The 17,956-nt window shown below is 45.2% G+C and overlaps 1 protein-coding gene across 2 annotated transcripts in view; it reads right to left on the reverse strand.

The window, feature by feature from the left end:
- Positions 1 to 3,200: 3,200 nt before the first annotated feature.
- Positions 3,201 to 17,956, reverse strand: part of gus (splA/ryanodine receptor domain and SOCS box containing gustavus) — a 56,486-nt gene continuing 41,730 nt past the window's right edge. For both annotated transcript variants that reach the window (XM_084598774.1, XM_084598775.1), the window contains 3 exons: positions 16,461 to 16,684; positions 9,168 to 9,370; positions 3,201 to 6,752 (listed from right to left, as the gene is read on the reverse strand). In XM_084598774.1, the coding sequence (XP_084454900.1) occupies positions 6,613 to 6,752; positions 9,168 to 9,370; positions 16,461 to 16,684 (567 nt within the window). In that variant the 3' untranslated portion in view covers positions 3,201 to 6,612. The remainder of the gene's footprint in view (positions 6,753 to 9,167; positions 9,371 to 16,460; positions 16,685 to 17,956) is intronic.

The following is a 17,956-nucleotide window of genomic DNA, read 5'->3' on the forward strand; positions in this document are numbered from 1 at the left end:
CCAGCCCGAGCCCGACAGCTCTCCCACTAAAAAAAATTCAATGGGTCCAATTGGGAATTTCCCACATGAAATGAATTGGTCAAAAACCAATTGTTTTAACCACCCATTGGGCCTGACCATTTGATACGAATGGGTGCTCCCAATTAGAAATAATTGGTCACCCATGAAGACCAAATGGTTCACCTATTGCACGCAATTGGCATACCCATTGAGCCCAAATGGTTTGAACTCACATAGCTGAAAAAAAAAAAACGAAGATACAATTTCAATGTCTTCTTCCAGAAGTTAATTGGGGAGCCGACTTTTATACAAGTGGAATTAAATTACAATTTTTTACAGAAATCATGAGAGACAAGCAAGCATTGCACGCACGGAACTAACACAGATTCAATGTATATATCCACAGGTTGCAGACTTATATACTCCATTCTTTGAACAGTGCTGCTGGGACCAGTGCCACATTTTGTATTTCAGTTAATTTATTTAATTATGCGTGCACTTGCAGTGAACACAATATAATCAATTAATAAGATTAAGCGGCATATACTTTTTATAAGAACTTAAATTTTTCACTGTTGTCTCTTTATACAGGTATGTATATCTGTGCACATCTCAGTCAAGGATATCACTGACTTGACTTTCCCAATTGGGAATGTTTGCTTAGGACCAATTAGAAACAATGGGAAGCCGAGTTGGAAGCCCAATTCGTTTCAAATGGGCGTCCCATTTGGGAGCGAAATAATCTCAATTGGGATTGAAGTAACCCATTGGGCTTCCCATTAGCCCAATGGGTTTATTCAATCCCAATTGGGATTGAATAAACCCATTCCAGTCCCAATTGGTTTCTTCATTCCCAATTGGGAATCACGAAACCAACTGGGCATCCCAATTGGGAGTGAAGAAACCAACTGGGCTTCCCAATTGCGAGTGAAGAAACCATTTGGTTTGGACAGCACCCATTGGACAAACCATTTGGGATTGGTAGAACCAATTCAATCTGACTGGTCTTCCCAATTGGACCCATTGATTTTCTTTTACCGGGCTGGGCCACATTGCATCGCACAAGCTGCGCCACTGCTGTTGTACGCTAGAAGCCTACTTTGGGTAAAAAGGCAGGTGAGACGTGAGAACTACAGCAAGTTCCGCATGCATGCTCTTGGTAGAGTGAGCAAACGCTGCGTAGACGGGGAAGAGTTCACGTCTCACGTGCGTCACCATGTGACGCAAAGTGTAGGGAGTTTCAGGGCACACACAGAAGACACGCGTGTAAAGGCGAACATTTGTCAAGCAATGCCACCAATATGGTAATAGGATTTTTGAAATCAGTTTCCATTACAGCTGACAGCTAGCTCGTTTGCTGTGCCACCAAAGCGCCACTTAAAGGTTCGGCAGCATTTGCTTTCAAATAGCTTTCCGCGTATCAGAACTGCGTACTGCCCGATAAGCGACAAGTGTTGTAACAATAGTGGATAAAAGAACTCCGCTGACTTCAATCCTGGCGTCAGGCTACACTGGCATGTCCAGAGTCCTTCGACATAGCTTAGATAGTGCAGATAACTATCAAAGGACCCTGGCCGTAGTAAACCAAACGGCCGCGTACAAACCTCAGCGTTTTTATTCGCTAATACACCAAATCTCAAGGCGTCTACACCACGACACTGACACAGACATCCAGCACGAAAGTGACTGCTATCCGCTGCGCGAAGCACAACAGTTCACGAGGCAAGGCGCGCCCACGGTCGCCGGCCTAAGCGCGACAAGCGGGGGCGCTAGTATCGCTACCATTGCTACTTCCACCGACTATCGAGCTGCTGTGCACAAAGAAAGCATTTGCTCAGGCCCGATACTTCTCGCAACGATGTCAGGTGACAACATTGGTTTCCAAAGCTGTGCTGCTCGACTCAGTCGCAAGACCACACACAAATTTGTCCTTGAAACCCTTCGTTATAAATCTAGGTGCCCAGTAGACATCAGTGGAGCAAGTAATGTCGTGAGGGAGGCCTTTTGCTTATTCGGCTCCAATCAATATGCACGGTACTGGCATGAATACAGCATGGGTGGACTTGCACACTCTCGCCTTTTTATTCTGACATCAATTTTGGCAATACTAAGTGCCCCAACCGCGTTCGTTTATCAAAACTGCGTCATGCACAAGGCTGTTCTTGAAGATATATGGCAACACAGACATAACTGATCAATGTCTTATTAAAATTTTTGTCAAATATAGTCCTATTTGTATTAAAACATACATATAGTGCAAGCACTGAAAACAGTACAAAAGGTGAACCGGTGAGGCCACCTCAGCTTGTCATCAGCATTTTGGCTATCCAGTACACTGATTCTGTACAGTGGAACATAAGCACAGTGGAAAAAGCCTGTTAGTGTTCTATCACTGACGATCCCCTAAATTTGTTATCTGTTTAACAGCATTATTTTTAGATCGAACTTTGTTAGGAGCTAGGATGTAACATAGAACACACTGTGCCTCCAGGGCCGACAACTCATTACGTCTGATGGAGGCACAAATCTGTGTTTGTGCGCTCTGCTCCTGCGGCAGTATTTCGAACATTTCTTCCAGGGGCCAAGAACAGGCGTGTGCGCCATTCCATGTACAATGCCCACACCGTGCACTGTGCTATCTAAATTTTCACAAAGCCCTTACTGTCTCCTGTCAAATACAAGCTCAAGGCTTTGCGGCTATCTCCGAGAAACCAAGTTGACAAAAAGATGTGCAGTTCTAAGTTGAATTCAATGAATGCTTTGACAGTATAACTAAGTGCGAGAGACCTGCCACTGTGCAGGAGTACAAGTCAAACGACTTGATGCTGCTATGTACGCCCCACTTTATGCAAGGTCACAAAAACCAGGCTTCTCTGCCTGTCACTTTGCCAATTTAAAGGGTGTACAATTTTTAAGAGAGTGTGGGATACTTACTGTCTTCTGACAGGCTTGTGCGGTAATACCTTAACACAGGCTGCACACAGCTGCCACACAATGAAATAGCTGAAATGTTTGACGCACTTCACTAGTGAACTCTGAACTTCCATGAAGCGTGCCTTTGAGTGAACCAATTTCTGAGCCCAATTAGAAAACTGAAGCAACATGTCGCTTGCAAAGAAGTGTGTACACACACATTTCGGCACGATGCGCCCACTCCCAGTCGAACTGGCTGCACACAAAATTTCTCTGGAAACTTAGCAGAATGTCAAATTCTCAGTGAATTTAATTGATAACTGCACATGACACAGGGACTATAACACTGTCCATTAGCACAGAGACAGCAATAAATATATTACAAGCCATATATGGTCTATGCCACACTAGTAAAAGAATGAGCCTATGCTTTTTGGTTGCCGACATCCGCAACATGTTTAGAGGCAAGCACCGAACACTGAAAGCAGAAATGCTGATCACTCGAACCTGCATAAAACAACACAGCTGCATACCCACAGCACTGTTTGCGAGACCGAATACTCAGCTTTCGAGCATCAGTTGCGACGATAAGTGTCGAGAGACGATGCTCTCGCCACCTGCAGCAAGACATAACTATTTTTGGTAGAACAACTGGCGTGTGTCCCAGTGCCAGTGGAAGGCGGTTGGGTTAGGAGAAAACTGTTTTGTATCCACAAGGGGAAAGGAACTCAGCCAAAGCCACTTCCCTGACATGCCCCTGTTGAGAGTCTGTCGAAATGCATAATACTAGTTCCGCACAGTTCCGTAGCAATCTCTCGGAACAGACAACTGATGATCCCCAAACGAAAAATTGTGCGTTCACATTATCGGACTGTGTTGCAGCATTCACTTGACCTGAAATGTGCTAAGCTGGAAGAGGACCCGCTTTCTAGCCCACGAATACTAATGGTGAAGAACTTGTTACTTTGTCGTCCATTCCCGAAGCTTTTCATGAAACTCAAGATTGGCGAAACATTGCAATATGGGGGCGGGCTACTGCGCAGTATACTTATTGCGCCCAGCTCTGACATGAACCAATGCTCAAAACAGAGCGACAGGAAGCAGAGGCCCACTGCTCATGGCAGCTACACCCATTACAACCACAGCACACACGCAGAACTCGTAACTGGGTTCCCTCGCATCACACCACCTAATTTGTGACGTGAAAATTTCACACGACAAGCTATCAGCAGCACACAACCCCAGTTTTCAAGCACTTTGCGTCGCATACACTGGAACGTACAACAAGAGCAGCCATCTGAAAGCTGGCATCATCAGCGAGGGCCTGAAAGGAATAACTAAAGAAAAAGCAACCTGCCTAAAAGCAGCTTCAGCACTGTTCACTGCAGCCTTCTCTCTTCGCAACAGGCTGAAGACAGCAGTGCAGTAGCGTCCTGAGGCATCCAATTCCATGCACTATTCCCAGCCGAGGATGCTGCCACCAGCTGAACGCAAACGTCCGAGTGCATCTGTCCCCAGAACAGCGTTGGTACTAGGCATCTATGTACACTGAGAAATCGTGGTCGAGTCCACGTCCACAGTTCGGAATACACCGTGTCACAGACACAAAAATATCCTGCAGCTCTTGTTCCAGCAGCAGAGGTTGTCGTCGCCAGCACAAATACATTCCTCGTCGGTACGGCCCGCAGCTCTAAGGATGGTGGCGTCCCATTTGAAGAGTGCAGTGTGCGCCAGCTCAAAATGATCCCAAAGAGAGAGAGCTCAAAGCGAAACCGGCGAAAAGGGACGACGAAAATAACACCGTGCACACAACATTGCATTGGCAGATGACGCCATCACCAGGAGTGACTAAAGTTTGCCCACGCACACGGCAAAAGGCAGCAGTGAGCAGGCGCTGTAATTATTCTTTCTCTTTTTTTGCAATGTTGCATGCAGCACGCTGCACAAATGCCTCAGAGTGCCACGCACCAAGTCCCAAGCAGATCACACTTCCCTCAGAAGTAAAGATGCGCCTGAACTCTGTAAAGCATCCCCCCCATTTATCCCCCCCCCCCTACCTGCTGTCACGAAGTTCCTTCCTTGCACCCAATTTTCATTGGAATAAAGTGAACAGGGTATTCTTTCCCTTTCTTTCTCTTTCCCATCAATCAATAATACAGTTTTACTAATTACTTTGACATGCCTCATGCATATACGTATCACAGGGTGGATTCGTAACAGCCGTAATGCACAACTATCATAAATATCTCTCGTCTCGCTGTCTCACCAACACTCGTATGTCCCAATACTATAAACACGGCTTATGCCGTCAGCCACGTTACTGGCTGCCACAGTTACTTCCCAGTGAGCACGACAACAAAGGACATCTAATTATTAGATGTAAAAGAAATGTGTATGCATTGCCATGCCCAGCAACTGCGACACAATGAGTAGGATATAATTCCTTCAATATTTTCGGCCATAACGATAACAATAATATTTCATGTCACCTGATACTAGCAATTTGATTTCCCTTTCATTTTAATTTATGAGAGCAGTTTTCAACAACCATTTGGCTGACACATTTCGCTGCTTGCAGTGTTTAGCGCACCTGCCCATATGTCACGGGAGAGATTAAAAGTCAAACCAAAAATCAGACACTATTTTTACACAACAAAATAAAAAAAGAAAGCTATCAAACATACTCCACCGAAGAAAATGTGGCAGTCATGGCATCAAGGGCATATTGCTGAAGTAAAAAAATGTGTACAAAATACACTAAATAAATAATGGCTCGCATAAATACTATATATACTTATGTACACTGAAAAATCTCATTAATTCTTTTAAATGCACCACGTGCATGATGCCGGGCTCTGGGTAACGGCCACTAGCTTTCAACTAAGTGTGCCCACTAGCCTGTCTTGATAAACTATATTTACATGTTTCTAAACAATGCTTCCTGGTAAGCAGTGGAACAGGAAAGCAAGACCACCGAGAAGCCTAAAAGATGCGAACTCATTAACAGCTCGCAAAAACAGATAAAAACGAAGTGTACACAAAATTGTAAAATTCCTTTAAAATCGCATCCACCAACGCTCAGCTGTCATGCGTTGATGAACACTGACCTAATGCTCTCTCTGAAAGTCTTGGCGTTTTCCAGTTGGATAACTAGCCTTTAACATCCTAACAGAGTTGCAGCAATTTTTTACACGTGTTGGCGCTCAGATGCCCTTTTCCAGGGGGAAATGGCATTATAAGAATCACAGCATGCCTAGAGGCATACGAGCACAGCGCTTCGCATTGTAATTAACTTCCATGAAAATTCCAACTGTCTAAGTAAAGGAATCGTTCTGTTCAACTTAGCAGACGACATTCCATTGAGACCTACAGGCCTAAGCAGCCTCACACAGTGCATATTGCACAGTTCCTGTGTAACACCATTAAAAGCAACAAAGCAAGGACTGCAACCTGTGCTGTGCCCTTCATGTATGAAACTTTAAAAAAAAAATAATAATAATAATAAAACAAAATTAAAAGGGACTAAACAGCAGATACCTGCCTTAAACTAGTGCAAAAATACGGCAACGAATCCACCCTGCGCTCTGCTCATGAGTAAGCGGGCTCCTGAGGCAGTCTCGCGACGAGAGACCGGTGTGACGCTTGGGCTCGGCAGTTGGCGGCCTCTAAGCGGCCCGTGTGGCGATGGGCTGCTGGTCATTAACTGGTCCGGTCCTGATACAGCAGGTAAGCCTTGAGAGCCGTCGGGAGGTTCAGTTCATGCACACGTGACAAGCGAGCTTTTCCGACACGTTGCCGAATCACTCGCCGGCAGATGTCCTTCAGGGGGAGTGGCTCCGCTGCAAGAGACACCATCACCGGCCGGTGAGCATACAGCGATGAACAAGGCCCCTCCAGTAATTCGGGTTTGCTAGAGAGCGCACAACCCTAGAGAATTTCCTGAACACATCACGACAGCGAGACCAAGACTGATAAAAACCGCGGAAATCCGTGAAATGCAGACCATGAACATGAAAATAAATAAATAAATAAATGCTACCCATCATTTCGCTTCCTACCTGAAAAGTGAAACACGTAAACAGTAACAGAGCTCTAACTTCACGGTTCAGCTCGACAAAGTGCAACCTTGTCAATGATCGCAGCGAGCTGCAGTAATACGGTGACGGCTCAGTGTTACGGCTCAGTGTTGGCCGATATCCAGAGCGAGGTGATCAGATGGCAGCACTAATTGAGAATCTCAAACTGACTTTTCAGCTGTTTTCTCTGGATATTTGTACAGTACCGGTAGGTCCCAAGAAAACGGCTAGTTCATCTGTAATGTGACATGATGCAATGAAGAGACTGAGAGAATGTGAAAAACCACGCCTAACCTACTTGTGCCCACCGCGTGTCGGGATGCTTTAATGCTGAAGTCGATGACCGATTTTTCGGACACCCAATTTTTCGGACATGCTTGATTACTCAGGCCCCAGGACATACCTTAGTCAATGTATTACGCTGCCCAAAATTTCGGACACTCTAAGGAGGGCTATTCGATTTTCGGACATTCCAAGCGTCAGCCGAGCCAACTGCCACACATTTTGAGCGAAGTCGCCACCATCTTGTTTGTTTACTCTTTCCTTCGATAGCCTCGAAACCATTGCCGGCCTTGCGTGCCGCTCCTCAGCTAAACTGACGCTGGATCGAGGCTATATTATTTGCCTAGCAGCTTCCATTTCTGGGACGTCGCTGCTCGCCTCCGGTGTGCTTTTTTTTTCTTTTCAACTTCCTTCACTTCAACTGCCTATTCCTCTGTGTGTTTGCCGTGCGTTTCAAGTGCGTTGCCAAGCGCAACGAGTAGGCCTAGCCGTGGTCGTACTGATGAGAGAACTACGTTCTGTCGCTACTGTGGCTCTCATTTAATTGAATCAGCTTCAGTTCCTCAAGCAGCTGTTTCTGAATTTTACGAGTTTTTGTTTTTTGTTTTTTTTTGCATGCAACGAGGCAGCGAGAAGGCACTCAATGGAGTCGGTGTTGTGGTCCAGTGGTTGGTAGTTGGTGGTTGTAGTTCTTCAAGAAGCTGTTTCCGGATTTTATAAGGACTTTTTTTTTGCGTGCAACGCGGCAGCGAGAAGGCACTCAACGGAGTCGGTGTTGTGATCCAGTGGTTAGTGGTTGTGGTGTGCCTCGACAGTGGAAAAACCTACTCTGTCGATTTGCTTGGAGCACTTAGCACGCTCGCTGATGCGTGGAAGTCTGCAGCACCCACAACGCTGCACAATTGCTTCCGCCACGTGGAATTTGTACTGAATGATGAGTCGGCTGCCTTGGACGAGGAGAGCGTTGTCGAGCAGCTGTCAGGCAGTGAGCAGCTCATTCACGACCTTCGCACTGCTGGTGTTGAAATTCCATCGGCCGTCTCGTTTTCCGAGTTCACAGACGTGGACCACGAGTTGGAACTGTGCGCTGGGCTCACAGATGTAGAAATTATTCGCCAAGTGTTTGTGGAGTCTGAGAGCGACGACAACGATGACTCACCTGCAACAGCGCAGCCGACGCAAGCTGAGCTGATGCAAGCAAAATTCAGGTAGACCTGTTAGCACGGAAGCGGAGCGTGGTGCAGAAAAGCATTCATGACTTTTTACGGCCTTCAAGTGAATAATAGGCAATAAATTGAGCTTTTTTTGATGCACATTTGTTTTTTCGAGCTGCTCGATTTTTCAGACATTTTCGTGGTCTGTTGAGAGTCCGAAAAATCAGTCGTCGACTGTATTCTATTTCTTAGTGTGAAGCAAAGGTTTGTATGAATTTGTGATGACATCGTTCATTTCAGCAAATGAATAACAACAGAGAGACGAGCAAAAAGTTGCGAAATTAGCAAATTCGACGAGAAGCATAAATACATCACGCAATGCCTTACAAACTATTTTGCACAGAAGATATTATGCCTTCTGTGCATCATATGACAATAACTATACATTAACGTGATACACTAGCTATACAACTTTTGTTGTGACCAACATCTTAGGGATGCAACTGGTGTGCTGCAAATCCTGGAGGCATTGGCACCGCAATTAGAATGGCAGGACCTTTATCGTTGTACAAACAAATTTGTCCCGTTCCGAAATTCATAACAACACCAATGTGTATTGTGTATCACCAAGATTCTACTAGAGCAATGGTGCAAACTTGATGCTAGTTGAAGTCACTCCAGCAGGTGGGGATGGAGAGAGGGGGAGAGAGAGAGAGAGGCTGTTCACAAAAGGGGCACTTACGATCGAGTCCGCCGATGTATTTCATGGTGATCTCGCAGTGTCCCCAGACAGCGCTGACTACGGGGTACAGCTTTTTGCCACGCAAGCCTCGAAATGCGACGCCGAGGTACCGGCCCTCAACCACAAAGGCCAGCGTGCCTTCGTCCATGTCCAGGACCACCAGGAACGCGTCTGGCACCAAGAAGAGCTCGTCGGCCGGCCGGCTGCATTTTACAGGTCAGACAAAAAAAAGCAGCTTAGCAGCACCCTTTATTCAACAAGCATGCCAGGCACACCAAAATGCAAAGAACTCGTTTACGAGATTTACTATCCCAAAGCCACGGTGACGCGGCAAAGAACTCGTTTACGAGATTTACTATCCCAAAGCCACGGTGACGCTGCAATGGACAGCTCAAGATAAATTTCGACAATTTCAAGTTCTTTCACACACGCCGACACCACACAACACATGGGCAACTTTTCGTTTTACTTCAAAATGAAACCCTAATCCCCGACCTTAACCACAGCAGTCAAATGCAAAAGCCAATGATCCAGTGCAGCGATAACTGTTGAAAAGTGTACCTGCCACGATGGCTCAGTTGTTGTGACGTTCAGCTACTGAACTGGAGTACCTAGGTTCGAACCCAATCGCTGGTGGCTGCGTTTCAGTGGAGGCGCAACGGAGGGGCGTCCGCATGCTGTGCGATGTCAGTGCACATTAATCCCCAGATGGTCAAAATTACTCCCAAGCCCCTCCACTACGGCACCTCTTTCTCTCTTTCTTCTTCCACTCTCACCTTCCTCCCTTCCCTTAAAGTGGGTTTCATGTGTCCACTAGGTAGTGTGAAAGATACTGCACCTTTCCTTTCCTACAGCAATTTAGATTTTACATTTCTTAAAAGTGCTGTTTTACAGTCCATCTTTAGATGTGTCACAAGGGCAGTACCCTTATCAAAACATTTTTACAAAGCTCAAAAAATGCTTCCAACTAATCTTTTGGCAGACCGCCAATTTTGTTTTTTAATAAAACCAGCGTAAAGATGCAGACGCAGAGGTACTCATGGCAAATCGGGAGCTCTGTATGCCTCTCTGTGTCTGCATCTGTCTCCGGTTTTATTCATTCAAAATATGTTCCTACTCTTCCAGCTCTGCACTCAACATACTGTTTTTCTATGTAGAGAATACAACAGCTACATGGTGCAAGACACCAAGTGCATACAGTAGAGGCGTGGTGTTACATTCCCCTTTTCTTTATCCCCCTCCATGATCTGGTGAGAAATGTAACTGGGAAATGTAGCAGCCAAATACAGTGGGGGGAAAAAAAAACAACAAAAAAACAAATTAAAAAATGCAGTACATGTTGTGCTTTTTTTTTTTTTTTTCAATTTCTTTTTTTGGTATGGCATGCTTCTCCGAACAGGCTCTGTGGCTCTTATGATCATTCTGCATGTGCAGAACATTCAAAACTTCAAGCGATGGCTTTCTGTCTGCCTTAGCAGCTGTCAGCATAAAGAAGATAGCAGAGTGAGTAAGTTACAGTATGTGTGAACTTCTGCTCTGTTTTGGCAATGGCCATTTCGTTTCTTCACAATCACTGTCTATTCGCACTTGGAAACCACGTCTTTTTTTCTGTCATCTGCACCTTTCGTTTTGGTCTTCCGATCTGCACAATCATATATTGCACAGAGCTTCCCGCACTCTGCCTTGCCTTCCCCTGCACAGTTTTGTTTCCACGCTCTCTATAGTCCGTGCTAGCACCATAGAGACGATGGAATCGCATAGACAGTAGGACCGAAAAAATTTGCGCCGTTCACAAGCATACATGGTGTCAGCACGAATGCAACGCATTAAGAGCTGCCGGACATGGTGGCATTCAAGCTCCGAGAAACAGTTTACAGTTGAATCCCGCTATAACGAAATTCACGATGCACGAAAAAAAATTCGTTCTCGCGGAACTTCGTTATCGCAAAAATTTGACGTGAAACGCAGAAAGAATTGCCCAAGCAGCAGCAAAGGCGTTTAATGCCAAAAATCTGTAAGCTTGGTTTGCTTACGCTTCACGGCGAGCAACACCGTCACGCGATTTTCGCACTCGGTCAGCAAACCCATTGCAACATCGTCGTCTCGGACAGCAACGAAATTCCTGATGACATCAAAAGCGTCCATCACCTGTACGGCGGTTGCCGCAGCCGGCGCTTCCTGTACGTCGTCGTCTTCTTCATCGGAAGAGTCCTTATCATTCCGGGCAGCTTTTATGATCTGCTCATCACTCACATCTTCGTGAACAACAACACAAGCGTCAGCGCCGATGTATTCGTCGAGCTCGAGATTAGGCGGCACGGTTCCTATTTCTCCCAGCGTTTTCCAGGCGGCCGCGATCCCCGGAGCCGGTGACGCCTCTTCGTCGTCGTCTGTAACGCCTGGTGTTAGGCCAGCAGAGTGTACGGGTCGACCTTCGGCAAATCCGGCGTGCCTGAAACAGTTCACAATTACTGAGCGCCCCAGTGTGCTCCAGGCAGCAGACATAATCTGCAGTGCCACGTACAAGTCCACCTTCGTGTCTCGGCCGGTTTCAGTGTTAAAAAGCAGCCGCTGAATTAACCTCCCGCGGTAAGCGCGCTTCAGGCTAAGAATCACGCCCTGATCGAGAGGCTGTAAGACAGACGTGCAATTGGGAGGGAAAAACCTCAGCTCCGTGTTAGTGAGCTTGACTTCGTCGGAGTGATGCGCTGAACAATTGTCCAAAAGCAAGCAAACTTTACGGCCCTGCCGCTTCATGTCGCGGTCGAATGCCATCATCCACTCGGTGAAAATAGCGCGGGTCATCCATGACTTGTTGTTCGCCTTGTACTGCACAGGTAGGCTACGAGTTCCCTTAAAACAGCGCGGCTTGGCACTTTTGCCTATGACTAACGGCGGACGCTTGTCCGAGCCATCCATGTTTGTGCAAAGCAGCACTGTGATGCGTTTTTTGCTGTGTTTGCCGCCGTGACAGCGCTGCCCCTTGAAGTCGAGCGTCCTAGCCGGCAACATCTCGTAGAATAGCCCGGTCTCGTCGGCGTTGTAAATGTCTGCAGGCGCGAAGTTGCTTAAAATTCCGGCCATGTTACTCGCCTTCCAAGCAGCTGCTCCGTCCACGTCTGCTGACATTGACTCGCCGCACAACACTTTTCCAACGATGTTATGGCGGGCCTTGAAACGGTTTAGCCAGCCAATGCTGGCTTTAAAATCATCAATGCCAAGTAGGCATGCATAGTTCAAGGCTTTCTGCTGGACGATGTTTCCGGACAGGGGGACGTTGCTGGCTCGTGCTTCCACAAACCACGCATGCACTGCTTTGTCCAACTCTTCATGGAGGGGCCGCGTCACCTTTTTGTGCTTCGAGGATGTGCCTGAAGCAAGTGCCATTCTCACGCTGTCCTTATTGCCTAGAATCGTTGACAGCGAACTTGCAGGAATTCCGAAGTCTTCAGCAATTGCCGCTTTCTTCCTTCCGCTTTCTGCTTGGGCGATTATTTGAGCTTTTTGCTCAAGGGAAAGAGTTTTGCGTTTTTTCACTTGCGTTGCCATCGTGTCCTGCGGATGAAAACTCGTCGTTGTCGAAGAGAAAGGCAGCGAGTGAACAACGCGACCACGACACAAAGCCAAAATGGCGGAACTGCAATCACGTGATTTCATGCTTAATGTGGCTTTGGATTTGACTTGGACTTCTCGCCAATAAAACTAGTTTCGGTTTCGATTTTGAACGCGAAAATTTCGTTGAAGCGGAAACGCTCTGCAAAAATGGTTCGTTGTGCAGAGAAATTTAGGCCATTAATTCTTATAGGATACTCGCGGGGAATAAAAAATTATTCGTTGTCGCGGAAATTTCGTTGTGGCGGTATTCGTTGTGGCGGGATTCAACTGTAGTATCCAGCTTTGACCAGTGTGCTGCTGCCATTCCCCGTGCAACCATTGCTAGTCGTCAAAATGCTGGCACGAGGTATGTAATTTGCATCTACTGCAATCTGCATCCCAAGAAGGTCGCCGCTACCTATGCGTGACGCTCCAGAGGAAGTCTCCATAATATCGAGCTATAGCGCAAACGGCAGCAAATTCACAACATCATGCACGGCAGCAGACCCCCACAGCCACATAATCGACCAAATAACATTCACGTCAAATGCACCTGCATCTGCCCAAAAATTTTTTAAGCTGCACCTAGTTATGTAGCATAAAAGGCACACGCTTGTGGGTCAGAGCTACGAGTTCTTTACACTTCGTGGAACCTTTTCAACAAACACCTACAGTATCTCTGCAAGTTTACCTCTGTGAGGTAAACTGCTTACAACCAGTGGTCCCTATATCATGCCTTCAAGATGAAAGCAGAATTTCATGAGCTCAACTCAAATTATAAATAATCAATTGATTCTGTACAATTATATCAGAAGTGTGAAGCAGCAAACAAATGTCTCCTTTGAGCATTTTTTTTTTATTATGCTTTGCCATTCAATTTTTAGTTTGTTGGTCTCACTACCATACAAAATGTTTCTTGTTACTCCCCATGCTATAATCCCTTCAGGATCTGTACAAACAAATAAAAAATAAAGTACTCATCATGCATAATGTGTCCTTCATAACCCCGCAACATTTTCTACAATGGTTTTTAAAAAAAAGTACTTCAGCCAATTGAGAGGAAAAACAGATATACAACATATGTAGCATTACGGCCACAACTTCTTTTAGCTTCTGGACTTCTGGATTCACTGTCTTCTTCCACAGATTCAGAACATCATAAGGCCAAAGCTTAGTGTATGGAAAAAGGAAACTCAGAGAAGAAAGGTGCATTACTGCGAGCTGATTAAAAAAGGAAGAAAGATAGAGTGCACAAGGAAAGCACCATGCGAGGAATACGCTTTGCATTCCTTTTTTGCATCCGTCATGTTACTTTCATTCACCACGCATTCCAAGCATCCAACATTTGTTTTCTTGTCATGGCACTTCAGTAATAACTGGCCACCATGTAATTTATTTCAAATAGGTTCCATATATCAAACAATAAACTTTTTCTATAGTAGTCAAGTTCACTCAGCTTCGCCCTAAAGATGGCGTCACTAGTCTTTGGTAAGACAGCGTTAATCTATGCCTGCACGCTAGTGCATCAAAGATACACATGAAGTTGCCACGGTAACTACCTTGGCATTTCCCTCTGACAGTTCCATTACTAGGGGGGCATGCAAAACTTAGGTGAAAGCAGATTACCAATTACAGAAGTGTGGTCTATTACTAATGTCCCAAAAATGCAGTTGTACCACAACACCATATCTGCGTCTCCGTCCGGCAGTCAGGACGACCCCATCACGTGTCTACAGCACAGTCTTTCAATGCCTCTTGTTCACTACAGGTGTATCGAAAATTGTGGGAACTGCCAATCAATGTTACCAGCAGAGCGTCACTGCGCAAATGGAACATGCACGTTTTTCTGACCACTCATGCATAGTGCTAACAAAGAGGATGTATAGTAAAACCTCGTTACAAGAGACACTAAAGAGACACGAAAAAGATGTCTCTTGTAACCAAAAATTCTAAAAGCACTGTGTTGGTCAGTTCATTGCACATCAGCATATAAATACATTCACGCATTAACAGGATATTTTTCATGAAGGCTAAAAAGAAAAGTCCTTCATACTATGTAGCCTGTCTTTTTGAGTGCAGAGTGTATTCCTTCCCAAATTCTGCAGGTAAAGCATTTCGCTTTGAAAGCCTTCCTGTTGCTCACAATACCTTCAAAGTGCTCTTGCATGCTCATCACACTCAGATGCTGACATTTTTTCCTCTGAAATGTCCTCGTTGTTATCGTCCTCCTTCTTTTCCTCTGCTTTATCGTCTATGGCACATGTGCCATTTACTTGCACGAGAATTTCATAATCTGTAAGCTCTTCGGGAAAATTCTTGTACATCAGCAGTCTCTTGGATGCTCGCCCAAGCTTTCCACAGTATCCATATATGGCTCCTCTTACATTGTGTCATCACATTTAAAGCTTCCTTGTCTAAAACAGTTTTTCACAGCTTCGCTCTTCAGGACATTCCAGACATCTGAAATCACCTGAACAGCAAACTTCACATCAACTACTATTGTACAGTCTTGCTGCCTGTCGAGCAACAGGCGTTCTACCAACCTTGTTTTGTACAGCAACTTGACAGAGTGTATAATGCCTTTGTCTATTGGTTGAAGGTAGGGTGTAGAGTTTGGAGGAAAAAATAACTTTGATGGCTCTGAGCACGGGGAATTTGGTGCTGCTAGAAGCATTGTCCACAAAGAGAAGGACATCACGATTCTGAGCTTTCATCTTGTGATCAAATTTGAATGGCGAGGAGTTAAAAATGCTGGATAACATTCATGCATTCTGGTTTGCTTTGTAGGGGACAGTAATGCGATGCCAGCGGCTGAACCAACGAGGTCGTTTTGACTTCCCAATCACGAGGAAGCACTCCACCTCAGTTCCTGACATATTGCAACAAAAAGGATGCTGATATGCAACACAATTTAGCTAAGAGAATCTGAAGTGCAGCATGTACGAGTTGGTATGCGTCGGCTGCAGTGCGTGAGTATACCTGGGTTGTGTCTCTTCTAAATAGTGAGAGAATTTACTCTCGGGGACTGAAAAAGTTGTCCTTAGCAACTGAATGCTTCTTGCAGCCATGTATCTTGTATTCAATGTTGCTAACATGGCAAACATAGGATAACCAACCAACCAAACAATCCTTCAAGTGACCTAAATCTAACTTTGATGTCATAGCCATCACAAAGCTGTTAAAAACCTAAACAGGCGAGTAAAAAAATTTCATTATAGATTATTTAGTGGACTCAAGCAAATAGCAAGTGGTGACATATGCACATAGTAGTATCTCGCACATCACTGCAAGCAATAAAACACACAATCAAATAATAGGTGCCTGTACTCCTTTAAGTCCCTGCATCTCTCCCTCACTCACAGATGCTGCAATTAAAAGATGAAGCTACAGAAACATGCAGCACAGCTACAGCTCACTGGAGGCTTGCACAAAACAGGGGTTCGGCACGAAGCTATAGCATACCCTGTCTTTTAAGTTAATATTTAAATAGAAAAGTAGATACTGCAAAACAGGAAGGGAAGGAAGGCATGGTGTCGTTCACTGCCGTTTAGCCCTTCAGTTAGTGCCATTTACTTCAACTGGCTGGGAAAGAATAACGAAACTTTTTATCAGAAACCCTTTCCAGGCAGTTTCAAGATTAAGTGCAAATGCTTCTGCTGCGACAGTATCACAGCAAGACATGAAGATGGGTGCGCTCACCAGTCGCCGGGATAGGTGACAGCTGGGTTGTTCTTGACGTCGTGGTAGAGCTTGTTACGGCCCAGGTCCCACCCCCAGGACTCACGGTTGCTACCCACCAGGGACTGGTAGCCGACCGAGTGGAGGGGGGCGTCGCGGGTGGCCACACCCACAACCGCGTGCGTGCCCCGCTGCCGTGTGCTCCAGCGGACTTCCCACACATGCAGCCCCCGTGTGTAGCCCACCTGGATAGATTTTGAAAACTCCATTCGGGTTTTGTTTTCAGCAAAGACCGTTTGTTCAGCCCTCTGCGGCTATGCTAATGTTCATTTGGAAGTAAAATCTACATTTCTGAGAAGAAAAAAAAAATTTAAAGAATGAAACATTTTTTTCTCTTCACTCAACCGAAGCTAGTGATGTCGATAATAAAAAGACAGCAGTGCAGTCTAGCACTTCTGAGATTCACTTAACAGAACGACTAGCGGCAGCAATGTACATATTTTTTTAAGTCTTTTCTTGCATGTAGAAGCTTAATTATAAGTGAAGTATATTAATGTATGTCATTAAAGCGTGACAATATGCTAATACAGGCCAGTTTCAAGCAAAAAATTACGAACAAAGCTATGGCAGGTGGTAGTTTGCAGATGACATTGCTGAGCACGGATTCTTCGGTGAGTTGGACATAACAGGGTAACTTTAGATTATATGCTATCAAGAATGTGTGAGGTATTACAGGCACTAATTAAGAAATTGGGAATTAAGGGAGCAGCAAAGACTACATTTGCAAACGAGGAGCAGCAAAGGGAGCTACAGACAGAAACCGTTAACTAGCTATCACGTCATACCCTTAACAGTGGAGCATAAGTGTCCCCATACTTTCTTATACAGTAGTACTCAAGTCTCAACTTGTTTACGTAACATAAAACAACTGGCTGAATAAAATTCAAGCAACGCAGAGATTGCACGATAGCCAGCTCACTTATTTGGCAAAAACAATGGCCTTACACAAAAGCAGCAATAAATTTGTATTTATTTCATGTTTATTGCAGGCCTCCCTCAGGCTCAGGAAGTATTGAGGCCATGCAGCAGTCTAGAGGAAATGTGAGTTGTATGTGACCTAAAATGATACTCAATGCTAGGTTAGGACGAACCCAGCACTAGGGGTTGGGGTTTTCAGTTTCTCTTCAGCAAGTACTAATTCTTATGAATAAGTCAAGAGCTTTGTATATCGCGGCTTTTTGTTTTGTACTGAGCATTCAGTTTTCCGGTACTTAATGCATAAATAGCCGTTAACTCTGTACCTACCGAGCAAAACGCTACCGCCAATAAAGAAAGTAGCACAACCTAAATATAAAACCAGAGGACAAAACCAATAGAGGAGGTTGATTGTTAATGGTGAGCTGCCATGTTATAGCTAGGTTTTCGCACTAAGTTAAGTGATGAGGCACATGGTTTACGTGTTAATAGTGATGCTCAAACCGCAGCGGTAGCCAAAGCAAGGCATTGTTTAATGCTGC

The sequence above is a fragment of the Amblyomma maculatum genome, chromosome 3 (assembly GCF_055883805.1).
Source record: "Amblyomma maculatum isolate TAMU_Amacu chromosome 3, ASM5588380v1, whole genome shotgun sequence".
Taxonomy (NCBI): domain Eukaryota; kingdom Metazoa; phylum Arthropoda; class Arachnida; order Ixodida; family Ixodidae; genus Amblyomma; species Amblyomma maculatum.